We start from the raw sequence: 19,137 nt of genomic DNA on the forward strand, positions 1-19,137 counted from the left end.
TGGCGCCGCGTTCCGCTCCGCGCCCGGGGCGGAGCCGGAGGCGGGCCCACGGGCGGGGCCGGGCCAGGCCCAGGGCGTCGAAGTGGCCACCGAGGGAAAATCTGTTTCTTCAGCCTCCGCTGGGGGTCGGCGGACGGCGAGAAGGTACGGGACTGAGGGAGGTAAACTGGTTCCCGCCCGGAGCCAGGTTCCCCGCGGCTCCTGCGGACCACCTCTTTTTCCTTCCCCCTCGGGCCGCGACTCAGAGGGTTCCGTTCCGCGGCGGGGGCGGGGCCAGGGCGGGACCGGGGCGGGGCTGCGAGTGGGCTGCGGCAGGAGGATGGGATAGAGTTGGTGGCCCGCCCCTGGGCCTCTTCGCGACCGCCGGAAGACAAAAAAGGCTCGGCGTGGGTATCGTCGCCCCACGCCCGGAACCCGGTCGCACTGCTTCTTCTGCCGGGGCGCCCGGGACCCCGTCAAGGCGAGGCTGCCCGAGCGCCAGCACCTGTCTCCGCCTCCTCGCCTTGCAGCCGTGCGAAACTCTGGTTGGCTTGTTTTCCAATCATACTTTGGTTCTATCATTTTTTAAGTCCAGACCTACGACCGCCCAGCTCCATCACGAAAACTGTCTGACGCCGTGAGTGTTTGGGAACCAGGCCCGTTTGGCTTCCGCAGCCCGGGCGTCCCACCTCCGCGCAGTAGGTCGGGCACCACGGCCCCGGGAACATCACGGAGATGAGGAGCAGGAGCAATTCCGGAGTCCGCTTGGACGGTTACGCGCGGCTGGTGCAGCAAACCATCCTGTGCTACCAGGTGAGGAGGGACCATCCCGAGCTGCCCTCTGGTGGCACTCATTCTCCTACCCAGTTCTTCTCTCGTGTTTGGAGACTTTGCAGTTAAGAGGTTTCCTCTTTAAATTCAGTCCTTGCTGGCTTGTGATTACCCGCCCATTCCCACCCTGTTCTCTGCGTGTCAGGAGACCAAAAGACCGTGTGGTTACTCTACACAGAATTTTTTGCCCACCGTTTGGGATCAAAGACCGAAAGAGCCCCCCGGGTGCTCTAAGTTCAAAATGTATCCCTCTGCATTGACTACTTCTTTTCGATGAGAGAGGAGATCTGTGTAGGTTAGACAGAGCCCACCGAATGAGGACGGTGAACTCTGGCCTGCGAGGACAGTAGATAGGAGTAAAGAAGCTCCTGAGGTTTGCATCCTACTCTGCAGTATGGATTGACTGCTGCTGCCCTTCCTGTGGGTCACCTTGTTAGAGACCCACCAGTAAGGGCCTTGAGGCTTACTCTGGTTGTTGTTTTACAGATGAGAAAACTGTGGGCCAAAAAGGTTACTGCATTTAGTAGGGTCAGACCCAAAAGCAGATCTTCTGCTCCCAAGTTCAAGGAGACCTGAGAAGCTGCCCCTGTGATCTGAGGTGTGAATGTGGCTGCTGCTTTGTATTTTGGGGCTAAAGTTATATGTGGGCCCATCATATAAGACAACTGAACTATTTTTATTCGGAGTGAAGACAGCAGCTATGTTGCTTGCCCTCAATCAACAGCAACTATTTATAGGCCCTCCTGTCAGAGAAGGAAGTAGCATTCCATGGTTAGATGCCTGGCCTGCAAGTTGGGAGCCATGATCCCTCCCAAGCCACTGACCATTTTCCCTTCATAGCCAATTTCTTAGCCTTGTTTCCTCATTCTGGAAATATTTATTGTGTACGTATTATATGCAAGGCTCTCTGTCGGGTGCTGGGCTCACACAGAAGAATAAATGCTTGTAGTGCAGTGAGATTTATGCATAAGGTCCAGAGTTTCTTGTCTGAAACCCCTGGGTCTAGATGTGTTTGCAAGTCAGAAATGTTTGGATTTTAGAAAGATAATATACATATGCATTCTATAATGACTGCAGTGGAGTCTCGACAGTTCCCCTTAATCAAACACATTATTATTTCTACATCAGAATATAAATATCCACACTGAGTAGGAAAAGTAAAGTCTGAAAATAGTTTCACATCAGTTCAGGTCACCTTTTGCCACCAATGAACTTGCTGCAAACTTATGAAAACACTTAAAATTTTCAGAGCTTATTGGCTTTTGATATTGCACGTGAAGGATTGCTGGTTATTTTGGGAGTTTAGCCCAGTTTGCAGAGCAAAGGAGGAGTCCTGCAAGAGATGATGTTCAAGGTGAGAACTGAAGGAGTAGGCAGGTGAATGGAGGTTATTTTTCCTTCCTCTTTGAAGTGTATTATAATTACATCTACAAGGCCTTTCCCTTCATTACTGTGATGGAAGGGGCTTTAAGGAGAACTGATGAAGCTTGGTTCCTAGGTTTAAATCCCTAGCTCTGCCTTGAACGACATGTATTCACTCAACTTCTGTGAGTCCATGCTGTCATCTGTAAAAAATAACACCTGCCCCCACTGAAGTATTGCGAAGAAAAAATTAGTGCCTGGTGTGTTTGTCTGGCACCAAGTAGGCAATCAGTAAGTAGTGAGTGCTCTTGGTGGTGTTATGACTTTGATATAGGGCCATACGTACTCAAGCCACATGTCCTTGCCTCACCACCCGGCCCATGATCGCCCTTTCCTGAAGGCCCTGATCCAGGTACTAATTGCTTTCTGGTCTTTGAACATAATTATGTCTCCCATAGATGTGATGAAATCCTTAAGCATAGAGACCTCATTATTTTTGTTCCTTTTGCATCAAGCAGTGCTCCAGGCAAATGAAAGGTACCCTTAAGTCCTTGGTGATAAAGTACTTCCTGCAGGCTCTAAGCCATCCTAATGACCCAGCTATTGATCCAGGCTTGCCATCCCTCAAGGGCAAAAGAACTATCTTCTCATTAAAGCAAATCTGCAGCGTTGGACTTTCCTCTCTAACATTTTAATGATTAAAAAGTTGTCTGAGCCTTCAGTCATATTTATTTTGGGAGTAGCTGGTGAGATTAATTGAGAAACAGAAGGACGGAGGAGGGGGCTTCCTGGCTGCACTGTCAAGCTCTGCTGGCTAACCAGAATACTCCACAAATGGTTCTGCTGGGAAATCCCACGAGCCTGCATGTGTAGTATCCTACTTTCCCACCTTCTCCCGCCCTACACGCATCCTGCCCCAACAACTGGTCTTCACAGTAGTAGAGCCCTAACCCATTTAGGGCTTTATCACCTTTTCTGAGTGATCTTAGGCACATCACTTAACCACTAAACATGATCGAGCAATTTTATGTTATGCATATTTTTACCACAGTCAAAAAATGAATGAGTTGCAACAATGGTTTCTTAAGTTTGTGCTGTATCTTCCATCTACTGTAGATATGTACAGATGTTTATGAAGCATTTTTCAGTGTTAGCTGGTACAAGCTCTGAACTCTGTTTCCGATTTGCTTTTTAAATCAAGATCAACTTATATGGATTTCACTTGTTAGAAATCATTCAGTGTTAAATATCTCAAACTAATTATCATTCTTCTATTAGAGGCAATAGTTTGTTCATATCAGCTAGCATGTCAACTAATTCCTTTTCCTGTATCTGTGAAAGAGAATATTTTTTTCCATTAGTCATTTGCTAAATATACTTGCTGCTAAATATTATTTGAATCTTCAAGGCAAAGAAGGAAAGAGCTATGTTTATAAAAGGATCCTTTTGCAGGTTTGATTTTATATATAGAGAGAGATTAAATATGTACTCTAGGAAGTATCTTCAAATATTCGTTGACTTTTAAAAAAAGCAATTCCTAGATTTATTTTGGCCCAGATAAGAAATACTAACTTCGTGCATTTCTTTGATATCAGCTCTGTTTGAGGGCTCATTCATAAAAGTGTTAAGTACAAAGTGGTGATAAGAGAATATGGATCAGAAAGAAAAATAATGATGGAGGCAGTGTTCACTGTACCTGCAGATTATTTGGTATAAAAAGCAGATAATTAAGAGACCAGGATCTTTAATGGCAATGAAATTTAAAATGAGAATAATGGGATAACTAAAACATAGAGCAATGGAACAAATAATAATAATAATAAAGACTAATTTAGGGGGAAGGTGAAAAAAGATATAATTAAATAATGGAAAGTAATAACGTGGCAGAAGAATGGGAGGAGACTAGAGTTTAAAGCATTCTAAGGCCCTTATGTTAAGACGGAGGATAGAGGTACTATATATTTTCAGTCAGGAGTTCATATTTAAACATTACTATTAAAATAATATAAATGGAATATGCAACCTTTGGAGAAACGAAGAAAATTTGATCACTCCAAGAGAAGGAAGGAAAAGAGTGCTTGGGGAGAGAAGGAAGTAAAAAAACAAAACATAGTAAACATAAAGGACAAAACAAGAAGATGCAAACAAGTCCAATTATATTAGTAATCATAATAAGTGTAAATTCTTAGATTAGCCAGAGAATGGAAATTTTTTTTTTGAAAGATACATTTGGTTTACAGGAGACGAAACCTAAAACAGAGGATACTCTGAAAGTAATTTAGCGAGACAAGATATACTAGGCAAATGCTCACCAAAAAGTAATTATTGTAATTATACTAACATCAAATAGATGTTGAAATTTAAAAATATATTTATTATTAGAGATAAAGAATGTTATTACTAAATGATAAAAGGATAATTCACCAAAAGCTGTTTTTTAGAAAAGATTAATAAATAGATAAACTGGCACGATGATGGGAGAGGAGGGACAAATAAACAATATTAGGAGAAAATGGAAAAATACTATGAATAGTTTTGGCAGTAAATTTAAAAATATAAATAGTTTTCTAGAGAAATGTTACCAATGTTAACTCAAGAAAAAATGAAATCTTAATTAGATCTATAACCATTCAATTGAATGAGTCAAAAAAAATCCTAATCCAAGATGAGTTTACAGACTATGACCATAGAACATTTAGAGGTTTATCTGTCTATTTATCTTTGAGGGGGAAGGAATTTGGCTTTTATTCTGAGTGGGATGGGAAGCCATGAGAGGGTTTTGAGCAGATGAGTGACATCTGAATAATGTTTGAGAAAAATCACTTGGGGGGAAGGGAGAAAATCCCTCATTCCCTCCTCTGGTTCTTTTCGGCTGGCCAAATAATCAAATCAGCAGGAGGCAGGTTGACAAGAGAAAATCAGATTTAACCTTGTACACACGGGACCTCTACATCAGGAGAGAGTCAGAGACCCTGCATACATGAGAGGTTCAGAGATAGAAATGGGGGTTGAGGTGTATAAGACATCCTGAGCTAGGGATGAGGTAAAGTGCCTTTGGGGGCTTCAAAGGGTCATTGCAGTATGATAAGAAGTGCAGATATTTAGTAAATAGAAGTTTGCCCTGCCCTATAGATAGGTCAAAAATTGTTACCTCAGATAATCTCTTATGGACAAGGCCTCTAATTCAAATTCTTCTAGGTAGTTAGGGGGGACGAGGTGCAGAAATTTCTCTTGAGCCTGAAGCTAAAATTTCTTTTGGCTCAAGGTAATCTGCATACCACTGAGGGACATCTTGGGATGGCTCATTCTGAACTCTCACACACTCCACCAGCTGCATGGAACATTTGACTGTAAGGAGCCAAAAAACAAAGCAGGGTGACCAATTAGGAAGCTTCTCCAGTTGGACAAGGGTGGTTGCAGTGGGGACAGCTGAGAGTGGTGAAATTGGGGGAAAATTTTGAAGATAAAGACAACAGGATTTCCTGGTGGATTGGTGTAAGGTGTGTGGAAAAAAGAGAAGTCAAGAGTCACTCCAAGATTTTTGGCTTATGCTATTTACTGAGATAGGGGAAATTATAGAGGAGCAAGTTTGGGGAGGAAGATAAGGAATTTTGTGAAATTCAAGGTGCCCATTAGGCATCCAAGTAGAATGTAAGTAGGCGGTTGAATATATGTGTAGAAGTGAAGGGAGGGGTCTGAGCTGGAGATAAAAACCTGGGAGTTATTGTTATATACGTGGTGTTTTAAAGGCCATGAGGCTGGATGAGATCACAAGAGAAAGTATAGACAGAAAAGAGATGTTCAAAGAAGAGCTCTCCAAAAATGGAGAGATCCAGATGAGTAGGAATCTCCAAGGGAGACTGAAGGAGGATCAGAGTGAGAATTACTGAAGTTAAGTCCTCGAGTGAGTGAGAGGGGCTGGAGTGTAGCATACCTGTGGTGGACAACCTTAGAAAGGAGCACAGACAGTTTAACCATCAAAACAAGAAGGATAGCAGGGTACACGGGCACCATGTTCTCTTAACTGTTTCTACTTTCTCAGTGAAACACGAGGCACAGTCATCAGCTGAGAGTGAAGATAGGGAGAAGTTATTAGAGGTTTGAAGAGAGAGAAGAAGGAAATGGTGGGCCAGGGATTCCTGGTATGACTATCGGACAACATGAAGACTCTTTAATTTTGACTGAGTTCAATCAGCAAGGCTGTTTGTTTTTCTCCAGCCGCATACAGCTTCACAGGTGCATCCCCAGAGTAGGCAAAGAGTCAATTTAACCAGAGCTGGGGTTTTGCCTGATGAATACATTGGAGTGAGAGAGGGGGCGAGGGATTAACATATAACCCCTATCTTAAATAGTTTCAGATAAAATATAGAGGGATAATCCCCAACTCCTTTTAAATGGCCAGTATCTCAGATATTATGGTCAAACAAGGCATAATGAGAAATAATAATTATGGAGGACATTTACTTATGAATATTGCTGCAAAAATACATAATAAAATACTAATAAAATTAATCCAGCAATGTATAAAAATATACATCACAAGTGGCATTTACCAAAGAATACAAGGAAATTTACTGTAAGAAAATCTGCTAATGTAATTTGCCACATTAATTAATTAAAGGGGAAAATGGCATGATCATTTCAATACATGTAGAAAAGCATTTGATAAAATTTAGCATCTGTTAATGATTTTTAAAAAGCGCCTCAAAAGTAGACATTTAAGGGAATCTTATTCTCCTGATAAGGGATAATGTGAAAATCTACCAATGTTGTAACTGATGTATTGGTGAGAGATTGGAAACAATATCTTTAAAGTCAGGGACATCAGGGATCCCTACTATTGCCCTTTCTATTCAGCATTGTAACTGTGAGCCATGTGATAGACATGAAAAAGAAATGAGAGGTATAGAGACGATTGTTGTTTACAGATATAAGTCCCATAGAAAAACGAAAACTACTAGAACTAGAGTTCTCAATTTTTAGAGTAAGTTTTGGGATGATTTGTTATGCAGCAATAAATAATACAGAAACTTAATCCTAAGAGAGTCTTTAGGGAACCAGCCACTTATATAGTTGATTGGATTCAAGTTTCAGTCTTACTTGAGTGCTTGTTTCAGTTTGATTACACAGCAGATGACATCATTGTTTAGCTTCTAGTTTTGTAAATATTCTCTTTTCATCACTTTTCTTAATAGCAAAGAGATATGCCAGGATAACCAAAAAATATTTTAAGTCCAAATGTCATACTTTACAGTTTCATTTAAGTTGACTTCCTTCATCATTTATAATAATTTTATGTATTTCTGTGGTTGTATTCTATAATATAAACAAGCAATTTGCACTAGAGGAAACTAATAAACACATGAAATGATGGATCACCTCACTGGTAATCTGAGAAAGTAGAGCACATTAAAACAATGATTTCAGGCTGACACTGGCAACAATTTTAAAGCACAATTCTAAGTGTTGGCAAGGTTGTAGAGAAGTGGTAATTTTAATACACTACTCGTGGGAAAATGTATTAGGATATTCTAACTGCTATAGAAAACAAAGCCCAAAATTTCATTGACTAAACACAGAAGTTTATTTCTCACTCATATATAACAGCCCAGTGTGGGTCCAGGTCTGTAAGGGTGACATCCAGAGATTGGGGCTACCAGTGGGCTACCATCTTCACATGCAACTCCTGAGGTCACCCTGAATGTTGACATCCAGCTGGTAGGTCAGGAAAGAGTATGGAAGATTGTTCATGGGAGAGTTTTATGGCCAAGACATGGAAACTATATACTCTATTTCCACTCACATTCCTTTGGCTAGAAGTCAAGCACACCTAACTGTAAGAGAGAACAGGAAATGTAATATAGCTGAATGCCTAGGAAGAAGAAAAAATTCAATTAGTGATTAGCTAGTAGTCTATGCCATAGAATCTAATGTACAGACTGTTAATTGATACAACCACCTTGGAAAACAATTTGGAGAGATGTTGGTGAAATTGTAGCTATGTATATCCTATGACCCAGGAAGTTTCTATCTAGATACATATACTAATGATGTGTTTTTTCCCATTGCCCAAGGAGACATGTACGAGGACATTTGTTGAAGCATTGTTTGATAAAGGGAAAAATTATAAAAACTCTAAATGTTCATCAATTTAGAAATGGACAAATAGAGATCTGGCCACAAAATGGAATACTATACAGTGGTTAAAATGAATGGCCTAGATTTACATGTATCATTGGATAACCCTTAGAAATTTAAAGTTGAGCGAAAAAAGCAAGTTATAGAAGAATAAGTACAGTATGCTGCCATGTATGTAGAACTTTAAAAACACCCAAAATAATTTTATCTTGCTCTATCTTGCTTATGGACATATATTTGTTGTAAGGATTTTTAAAATATGAACAGGAAAAATATGGCTTTTGAGTAGTGTCGCAGTTCTCAGAGTGTGGTCCCCAGATCCCTTGGGATCCCTGAGCCCTTTTCAGGGCTGACAGATGGTGCCTGGTCTGTGTGTTGACTCGAGAAAGAAAGCACTTAATGGATAACATTTTGTCCTTCCTAGTATAATCCAGTGCCCTGTCTCTGCCATCTCCTAACGTCAACTCTTTTGAGGTACAGCCTGGAGCAGGGGTTTTGCTGTGCCCTTTTCAGATAGCTTTTAAATATTTTAGTGCCAGATAGAAACATTTAAATAATACAACGAAAAAATATTCTTGAATCATCCATTTACAAATAAAGGACTATAATAACCTATTACAAGGGAGAGATTTAGAATTGTTTCTTTTGCGGGGATCCAAAAGATCATCTAGTCAGATCACTTAGTCTCCTTTTACAGTTAAAGAATTCCAGATGAGAGGGTTGAGGGGACCTTTTTCAGGGTCATACTTCTGGTGAGCAGACAGCCTCATGATAAGCATTCTGTCTTGGTGGAAACAAGCCAGAGGAGTGGAGATGTATCTGCCTCACAAAAGAGAGTGAAATAAATATCACATGTCTCACAGTGGGTAGGGGGAATATAATTAATGTTCATAAAATACTTCAGAGAAGTGGTTCTTAATCAAATGGGTTGCAGACCCATTCGAGAATTTGTTAAAGGCTGAATATCCTATCCTTTCCTGAGAAAAATGCTCACACAAAAGTTCTAGGAGTCATGGACCTCCATGTCCCTGTCCCGTATCTGGGCTCTAAGAAATCCCCTGGAGAGCCCAGATACGGAGCGACATGTGATGCCTCCGTGCTCTGAACTCAAACCTAATGGAATAAAAGTCTATCTTATAATTAAAAATATCAAATAGTGACACCCACAATTTTCTTGTTTCAGTGAAAGGTTACTAGCACCCGGTATCCCTTGATTCCTCAAACTTCAGGTGTCATCCAGGAGGATACTGACAGTCCCACTGCTTTTGAATGTTTTCTGTAAGTTTCCACAATACCAGGCTAAGGACTGACATCACAGCAATCCCCCACCTTATTACAGGAATTGGCAAGAGAAGCAAAGAATTAAAATGTCAAGAGAGTGATAAAGCCATTTGCACGTTTGATTGTAGCTAAGGGGCCCAGAATGGTTTCTGTGAGTTTTGAACATTTTAAGTTGAGCATTAGGATCTTAAACGAAGCTGGAACAAAGCTGGAATGAAGTGGATGCCTGCAATGCTTAGCTTCCACTATAAGCTATCATTCAGTCATAGGAGATGGTGCGAATGCCCAGGCCCAGGACAGCTTACAGCTTGTGCATTATTTTGTAAACTCAGAGGGGGGAATCTAATAAGCAGCAATTTAGGAAAAGACATCATTTGAAAGTGAGAATTGTACACCTGTGATCGATCTCCTTAGGTAAAACATGAGGCTGTTACATGTTAGAGCTTGAATTTTCAGCATTATTCTCTGAGCACCTGAGGTTTATATATCAAATTGTACAAAATCTATCTTTTAAACTAATGGAAAAAGAAAGCATTACTCACACAACCAGTAGTCTCAATTACAGATGCAATCATTTTAAAATAAATGTTATTGTAATTCCCTCTTTAAAAAACATTTTAAGTCCAAAGCATTGCCCTTTCCCATCTCCTTTAATATTTTAAGTAGTAGTTGCTAAAACAAAACCCCAGTACAACGAATGTATTTAATCAGTTTTTGGAGTTATAATAGAATTTTTTACCTTCTATTTTTTGCTTTACCAGCATGGGGGCGGTTGCGGGTGATGGTGAGTAATCATGTATTTTCAACATTTATCCTAGTCTCTTCTGGGTATTTCATTTGAATAATTGAACTGTGCTTCCCTCCCTTGGAACTGAGCCAGGCAGTGACATGTACTTAGCCATCCTTAATCCAAAGGAAAAAGGATGGGAGGGTAGGGGTTAGCTGGAGGCTCCTGACCTCTGTCTCATGCAGCATAAGAAAGGGAGCTCAAGGGAGAGGCTTCACAGAGATGGGAGCCTATGAAGGAGAGGTGATCGCAGGAAAGGCCTTACAGGCAGAAGAGCATGTGCGCAGGCCCAGGAGTGCAAGAGCAGAGTGTGTGCAGGAAGCATTAATTCAGGTTTTCTGGGGGACTGAGGAGGGAGTGTCTGCTAATTAGGCTGGATATGAGAGGAAGAGCCCACACATATTGAGCCTCGTATGGCAGTCTAAGGGACTTAGATTCTATCTTGTAGAATTGGAGAATTTTGAGCAGGGCAGTGAAGTCTAAATCTTTCTGTGATCTCCCTTTGTGGAGAATGGATTGAAGGAACCAGTACTAGAGGCAAGGAGATCAGTAAGGAGCTATTCCAATTTTTCATGAGGCATAGGTAGGGGAAGAGGGAATTTATACTCTTTGTGCCATTTTTGGTATAAAGGTGACAGCATTCTTCTCTGTGCCCTCCAGCGAGAAATTGTAAAATGTTAAGTAGTTTGGTGCTACATTCTAGCATATATTTTTCGCATTAATATTACCTCAATCTTGGATGACTTTAATAGTATCCATATAAGCATTTGTAGTTCTATTTGTCAGGATTCCTTCAGTTGTGACAGAAACCTACCTCAAACAGCCTTTAAGCACAAAAGATAATTTATTGTTCAAATAACTGAAAAGTCCAGGGTATTGTTCTGGATTCAGGCATGGATGAATCCTGGAGCTCAAATGATCAAGTATGTCTCTTTTCATTGCTTGGCCTTGTTTGACTTGTAGTGGGCTTATATTACTTCTAGAGTGGTGGCCTCCACAGAAAGAAAGCTTTTTCTATAATGGCCGCAGTGAAAGTCCTGACTGAGAATGGTTCTCAGGTGGTCCAGTCTGGGTTGCATGTTCATCCTTGAACTGTACCCCAGTTGTCCAGACCTGGGTCACATGTCCTTCCCTACAGCTTGGGCTAGGACCAGGAGGCAGGCAGGGATGGGTCAGCCCCACCAGGATTACATTGAGTCAGAGTCAGAGCAAGAGAAGTGATAGGCCATTACCAGAAAAAGGGGGAGCAGGTGCTGGGCAGGCAGAGGCAACAGCATTTCCATTAAGGTGGGGATGAAGCAAAGGGCTCAAGGGCACCCATGCTCTCCAATCTGCTTTGAATCCTCCTTTTTATAGAAAGGGAAACTGATGCCTACAGAAGCTAAGTGATTTGCCCAAGATCACATAGCTAGTAAGTGGCATAGCAGAGATTTGAACCCAGGTGTGTCTTACAGACAGTAGGGTCCCTGCCTTTTACCACTATGTTATATACTATACTTCCTGTTTGGGATGGCCTTTGGGGTCCTTCTGCCCAAATAATGCCAGAGACTGAGCCCGCATTACCTACAACCCTGTCCATTCTATTTGGAAAATTCTAAATGTTAGGAAGTTCTTACACGAGTTAAAATCTGACTTGAGTTTAGTAATCTAAAAAATTGAATCCCTCTTTCAGAGGACAACCTTTCAGCTCTTTGAAGATGTTAACTTGCTCTCCCTTAAGCCGTCTCTGAACACCCATCTTCTTCCCCTGTTCCCATGAGACATGGCTTTTAGCCTTGTCATAGCCCCATTCACCCTCTGGGTATGTTCCAGGTAGTGAATGTCCCTTTTAGGACATGGTGCTTGTCAGTGACAAAATACGCCAGCTGTGCTCTGCCATACTGGCAGTTCAGTGAGACTGTCATTTCCCTTATTTTGAAAACTCTACTTCCATTAACACAGCATTGGCTTTTTGGTATCCACTCACATGCCATTGGTAGTTTGCTGTTAAAACTTGCAGTCAAAAAAAAAAAATTGCAGTCAGTGTTATACAGTTGAAATTTATACCTAAGTATTCAAGCAAGATGTGACTAGGTCACAGGTTAGCTGCTGGGGCGAGTGTAGGGATGATTTGGAAAAGAGAGAAGAGGCTCTGTTTAAAGATTTGTTGGGGCCCTGGTTGCGGGGAGTGTATGTGTATAGCAAGCCGAGTCAACTCAAACGTGTTCGAGTGATAGCTAATAAAATTAGTTAAGCAGGCTTTTATTAAGCATGTGAGCCCAATAAATAAATCCTTGTTGAATTCTGTCTAGTTTCTTTCAACCTATTGTCCAACTCCAAAAGCATTCTGCTATTCTAGTATTGGCTCATCATCTATTTTGCAGCCAGTACATGTCCCTCCCCTCACATGTTCACACCCTCTCAGAAGCAGTAGATGTCACCATTTCAGCATCTCTGCTCTCTTCTATTGTCAAAATCTGCCCCATCCCCTACTTGCTCTGAGAATCATCTTTGTATTGCCGCCAGCCAAGAAGATTGTAGAAGTGCTCTTTCTTGAGCCTGTATGATAAAGACTATGAAGACGTTAGCTTTTACTTTTTCATTTTCCAAGTAGACAATTATAATGTTGAATATGTGTTTAAACTATGCACACACCACCCTAGAGACTCATGAACCCTATCTTCTCCATTCACCTTCTATCACTGTGCCTCCTACCCGACTGAAGTTCACTGCCCTCTGTTTTGCCTTTTTAAACTTCACCCTGTCCTGTAAGGTTACTAGTCTCTATTTTACCCATCTCTTCTCTGAGCCTAGCAATAGCCATTTCCTGTATTTGAAACTGCTCCCTGTTTTATTCACTTTTCTACTTTTAAAGCAAATATGAGGCTTACCTCCCATTTGAATCATTCCTAAGGTTCATGCTGTGCGTGCCTTACTTGCTTCTTCAGGGTTTTCTGACGACTGAACAGAAGAATGTGCAGAATAGTAAAACAAGCATTCTTAAAGAGAAAATTACTTATATTTGCTGTGCATAATACAAATATATATAGATAATATCTATACTTTTAGCATCTTTGAAAAGATATTTCAGACTATAAATCAGTAAAAATATAACCTTTATATTTGTTTATTTATTTATTTAGCACCTAACTGGGCCAGGATCTTGGGTTGGAATGGTAAACAAAATAAACAGACTTTACCCTTAGGAAGATTAATGCATGGAAATAATACTTACAATTGTGCCAGAAAGATATCCCATTTTTGTGGATGGGAAGACTTAATATGGTTCAGATGGCATTACTCCCCAAACTGATCTACAGATTTGATACAATCTATCAAGATCCCAGCTACTTTTTGCAGAAATCGACAAGCTGATCTTAAAATGCCCATGAAAATGCAAGGAACCCCAAACTGTCAAAATAATCTTGAAAAAGAACAACAAAGTTGAGCACTCCCACTTCCTGATTTCAAAACTTACTAGAAAGCTAATAGTAATGAAGACAGAATGGTACTGGGATAACGATAGACATACAGATGACAGAACAGAATGGAACAGAATTGAGAGTTCAGAAATAAACCATTGATTTTCCACAAAGGTGCCAAGACAATTGAATGGGGGAAAGAATCCTCTTTTCAACAAATGCTGCTGGGACAATTGGATATCCACATACTAAAGAGAATGAAGTTGGATCCCTTCCTTATACTATATACAAAATTAACCTAAATATAAGAGCTAAACTGTTAAAACTCTTAGAAGAAAACATAAGAATAAATCTTCCTGATTTGGGGGTAAGCAAAGCCTCCTTAGTACAATATCAAAAGCACAAGCAACAACAAAAAATATAGACAAATTGGACTTCATCAAAAATTAAAAACTGTTGGACTGCAAATGATACCATCAAGAGAGTGAAAAGACAACCCACAGAATGGGAGAAAGCATTTGGAAATCATATACATGTTAAAAGACTTGATTCAAGAATACATAAAGAACTCTTCCAACTCAGTATTTAAAAGATAAATAACCCAATTTAAAAATTGGGAAATGATCTGAATAGACATTTCTCCAGTAAAAGATATACCAGTGATCAATAAACACATGAAAACATGCCCAATATCATAAACTATCAAGGAAATGTAAACCAAAACCATGAAATATTATTTCATACCTAGTATTATAGCTGCAATCAAAAGGATGGATAATACACCCCCTTTTCACTTTGCCAATTGGACTTATGTCTCTATTGGTCATTCAAGTGGGGCAAAGGAAATAACCTTTTAAAACTCAAGCAAACTGGGTGTTTGTCTTGTATCCTGTCAGAGGAAACAAATTGAAAAAAAAAAAGACAGATAATAACAGATTTTGGTGAGAACAGGAAGAAATTGGAACCCTCATATGTGTAAAATGTATTTTGCATACATTTTAAAATTCCATACATTTTACACGTATGGGGGTTCCTATGTAAAATTGCATGGCTGCTTTGGAAAACAGTTTTGTACTTCCTCAAAATGTTATAGAGTTTCCATATAACCCAGCAATTCTACTCCTAGGTATAGACCCAAGAGAACTGAAAACACACATTCACATAAAAATATGTACATGAATTTTCATAGCAGCATTATTTATAATATCTAAAAAGTGGAAACAACCAAAATGTCCATAACTAATGAATGGAAACACAAAATGTGATGCATCCATACAATGGAATATTATTTAAATAAAAAGAGATGAAGTACTGATACATCTACAATGTTGATGGACCTCAAAAACGTTATTCTAGGTGAAAGAAGCCAGTCACAAAAGACCACGTATTGCATGATTCCATTTATATGAAATGTCCACAACAGGCAAATCTGTGGTTCCCTAGGGCTGGAGGATTGGTGGTCCAGGACAGATAGGAGGTGACTGCTAATAGGTATGGGGTTTCTTTTGGGGGTGATGTTTGCATAAGTTCGTGACGAGCGAAAAGGTTGAATTGTACCTTTTAAATGGGTTAAAAGTGTGGTATGTGAATTGTATCTCAATAAAGCTGTTTTCTAAAAAAAAAAAGCAACAAATCAGAATACATTTTTTTCTCCATTGTTATAGTTTTGTCTTTTCAAGAATGTCATGTAAGTGGAATCATATGGTACGTAACCTTTGAGAGTGACTTCTTTCGCTTAGCATAATGTCTGTGAGATTCATCCAAGTTGTGTGTATCAGTAATTGTTGTTTTTCATTGCTGAGTAAAGTTATTATATGGGTATTACCACTGTATGTTTATCCATTCACCCACTCAAGAACACTTGAGTTGTTTCTAATTTTTGGCAGTTATGAATCAAACTGCTTTAAACATTCATGTAGAGATCTTAATTTCTCTAGGGTAAATACCTAGGAGCAGGATTGCTGGCTTGTAGGATAAATGTATTTTCAACTTTATTAGAAACTGTCCAACTGTTTTCTAGAGTGACAGCACCATTTTACATTCCCAACAGCAACTTTTGAGGATTCCAGTGGCTCTACGTCATGCTAACAGTTAATATTGGCAGTATTTTTTATGTTAGTGATATCTCATTGTGGTTTTAATTTGCATTTCCTTAATAGCTAATGATGTTGACCTTTTATATGCTTATTTCTTATCCATATATCCTTTTTGGTGAAGTGTCTGTTTAAGTTGCTTTTGTTTTTTGTTTTGTTTTGTTTTGTTTTACCAATTTTTAAATTGGATTGTTTGTTTTCTTACTGTTGAGTTTTGAGAGTTCTTTATATAATCTGGATACAGTTCCCTTGTTGAATATGTGACTTGCAAATAGTTTCTCTCAGTCTGTAGCTTGTTTTTTTTATCTCTTAACAGTGTCTTTCACAGAGTACAAATTTTTAGTTTTGATAAAGCCCAGATTATTGATTTTTCTTCTATGGCTGGTTAATTTTGCCTAACTCTAGGTCATGAAGATTTTTCTTCTATGCTTTCTTATAAAAAGTTTTATAGGTTTACATTTTACATTTAGATATGTGATCCATTTTTCATAAATTTTTGTACAAAGTGTGGGATTTAGATTGAGATTCATTTTCTTGCATATAGATGTCCAGTTATTCCAACATCATTTATTAAAAAGGTTGTCTTTTCTCCCTTTATCAAAATTCAATTTGTCATATTTGTGTGGATCTATTTCTGGACTCTCTATCCTGTTCTACCCACTGTGTGTCTCTTTGCCTCTTGTTAGGTACATACACTTTTAGGATTGTTATATCTTCATGATGAACTAACCCTTTCATTATTATGTAACAGCCCTCTGTATCCATGGTAATTTTCTTTGCTGCGAATCTACTTTTTCTGATATTAATATCTCAATTCCTTGTCCCTCTTCCCCCTACCCTAAAGAATAAGAATTTCAGTTAATAACTTTAATACTTTTTTTATAAGCCAAAAAGAAAAATGCCAGTGGTTCATCACCATCTTAATCTCTGATTGCAGTTGGCAGGTAGATTACCATGACAGCATAGTTGTTCACAATTATTGCTTCTCATGTGGAGAAAGATTCCACGTCTCTACCCTATTGAATTCAGGAATGACCATGTTAGTTACTCTTGCCAGTGAGATGAGGAAGGAAGTGATACATGTGAGTTCTGACCGCCAGCCTTAAGAAGCAGCTCATGGTCAGCTGTGTCTTTCCTCTTCTCTGCCATGAGATGGGCAGTGATGTGGGTACAGGCTGCTCTAGTAGCCTGGTTCCTTTGGTTTCTACAGGAAAGAAAGCAGAGCAGGACCACAGCTGACCAGGGATGGACACAAGAAATAAACATTTGTTATAAGCCACCGAGATTTTAGTGTCATCTGTTACCATAGCATAGGGGCCAAGCCCTGGACCCAATCTATTCTAGATTTTAGAGCCCCACCCTTTTTTCTCATAAACAGGAGCCGAGAAGGGTACTTTTGTAAATTAAAAATGAAGGAGTGGTGGAGAAGGTAAGAGGGGCCATAAAATGACTGGAGTTAAAGGACAAACTGTGCAGCCGTTGGCCCCTTGCCCTTGTTGAAACACAACTTGTTAGGCTCATCTGTCTCGGGCCTCTTTTCCTAGAGTTTGAGGATGTCATTGTCACTTCCCCTGCAGCAGGGGCACTGAGTCTCAGCACAGGTCTGTGCTGTCTCCTCTGACACTGCATTGGGCCACTACTGTTGCCTCTTCATACCTATCCTTGCAGCTGCCATCGACTGAGCTCTGTACCATCCTCTTCCTTTAGGGCCTCACACCTGTCACTTCAGGAAATCGTTGCGGCATGGTAGAGTGGCTTTTATCACAGAATTTGTCACTGATATTCTTTTTTTTTGTTCAGGTGAAGTACACAGATTTTAGTATAATAAAACAAAGAGAAAATTTATATAAATGAGCAAAATTCAGGGCTAAAGAAGGGTGGAGAGTTACCAGAGTTTTTGTCTGAACCATATCAATGGGATAAAATATATCCATTAGCAGTATTAACAGTAAAAATAAAAGAGGACACCCAGGCATTATTTTTTTCCTAATAAAAGTAACGATGGTTACATCAAGCTAACTTGCAGATTCTTCCCCTAACCATCTATCTTCATCAGATTTCTTGAAATAAGTATATGAAAAAGAAGTAGTGTGAATGAAATCTGTTCAAATAGGTCAATAATATTAATATGGTTTACAGTTATTGAGTGCTGATTTGTGCCAGACGCAGTCTAAAATGTTTGATACGAATTAATTCATTTAATTCTCACAAACAACCCCATGGGGGCTAGGTACTGTTCTAATCCCCATTTGATAAATGGAGACACTAAAGTAATTTGCTCAATCACAGCTGGGTTGTGGTATAGAGCTTTGAATGTAGACAGTCTGTTTCCAGAACCTGTGCTCTTAATACATTGAAGGTTATATGCAGACAACGATATAATCAAATTATATTTTTAAAAGATTGGAAAGTAGCATATAGCTAGAATGACATATCTGAAGCCATAGGCTTAATCTGGACAAATATACCTACCTTCCTCCTGCTGTCTGCAATTTGGCTGTTTGTATTTAGCTTGGGAAATTACATCAGATATGGAGGCCTTTTGTTTCCCCCTCCATTTAGATAGCTAATGTAAGCAGAAGACCCCAGAGCTGTAAAGAGATGCACCTGTTAGGTCATTCACAAAAATAAGTGAGAATGCAGCTGATGCAATATAATCCACCTCTAACTAATAGAATACTCAAAGACAAAAACCACTGGTCATCCTTATAAGGGACAGCAGGCTGGGAATTTCAGAGTATCTCCCAATCTGATTTTATGAATCACATCAAAATGGAACTTCCATATCTTTTTCCCATACAATGTATTTTTTTTTTTAATATATAGACTTAAAGAAAGAAGCAAGTCTTTGTCAGCCTGGGCTGCTCTAACGAAATACCACAGACTGGCTGGCTTAAACAACAGAAATTTATTTCTCAGGTTTTGGGGCTGGGTATTCTGATATCAGGGCACCAGCGTGGTCAGGTTCTGGTGAGAGCCCTCTTCTGGGTTGCAGACAGCTAACTTCTTGTCGCACCCTCACATGGCAGAAGGAGAGCAAGCTGGCTCTCTGACCTGTCCTTGTAAGTACACTAGTCCCATTCATGAGGGCTCTGCCTTCATGACCTGATCATCTCCAAAAGGCCCCACCTTCAGATACCATCACGCTGGGAATTAGATTTCAACATAAGAATTTTGGGGAGACATAACCATTCGGTCCATAACAGTATTTCTTTTTGCTGAGTGTAGTAACACACCAATCAAACATGGCTACAACATGCAGTTT

The 19,137-nt window shown here is 39.7% G+C and overlaps 1 protein-coding gene and 1 non-coding gene across 4 annotated transcripts in view; both read left to right on the forward strand.

Annotated features, from left to right (window-relative positions):
* The first annotated feature begins 6 nt into the window (after nucleotides 1–6).
* Nucleotides 7–19,137, forward strand: part of PHKA2 (phosphorylase kinase regulatory subunit alpha 2) — a 75,347-nt gene continuing 56,216 nt past the window's right edge. For 2 of the 3 annotated variants that reach the window (XM_015589182.2, XM_015589184.2), the window contains exon 1: nucleotides 317–792. In XM_015589182.2, the coding sequence (XP_015444668.1) occupies nucleotides 715–792 (78 nt within the window). In that variant the 5' untranslated portion in view covers nucleotides 317–714. Of the gene's footprint in view, nucleotides 145–316; nucleotides 793–19,137 lie in introns of those variants that run through there. The other variant, XM_006911627.3, reaches the window with a different exon arrangement.
* Nucleotides 14,560–14,686, forward strand: LOC112479557. The gene has a single exon (XR_003046228.1). It is a non-coding gene; the product is annotated as a small nucleolar RNA SNORA27 (small nucleolar RNA).

The sequence above is a fragment of the Pteropus alecto genome, unplaced genomic scaffold, assembly GCF_000325575.1.
Source record: "Pteropus alecto unplaced genomic scaffold, ASM32557v1 scaffold23, whole genome shotgun sequence".
Taxonomy (NCBI): Eukaryota; Metazoa; Chordata; class Mammalia; order Chiroptera; family Pteropodidae; genus Pteropus; species Pteropus alecto.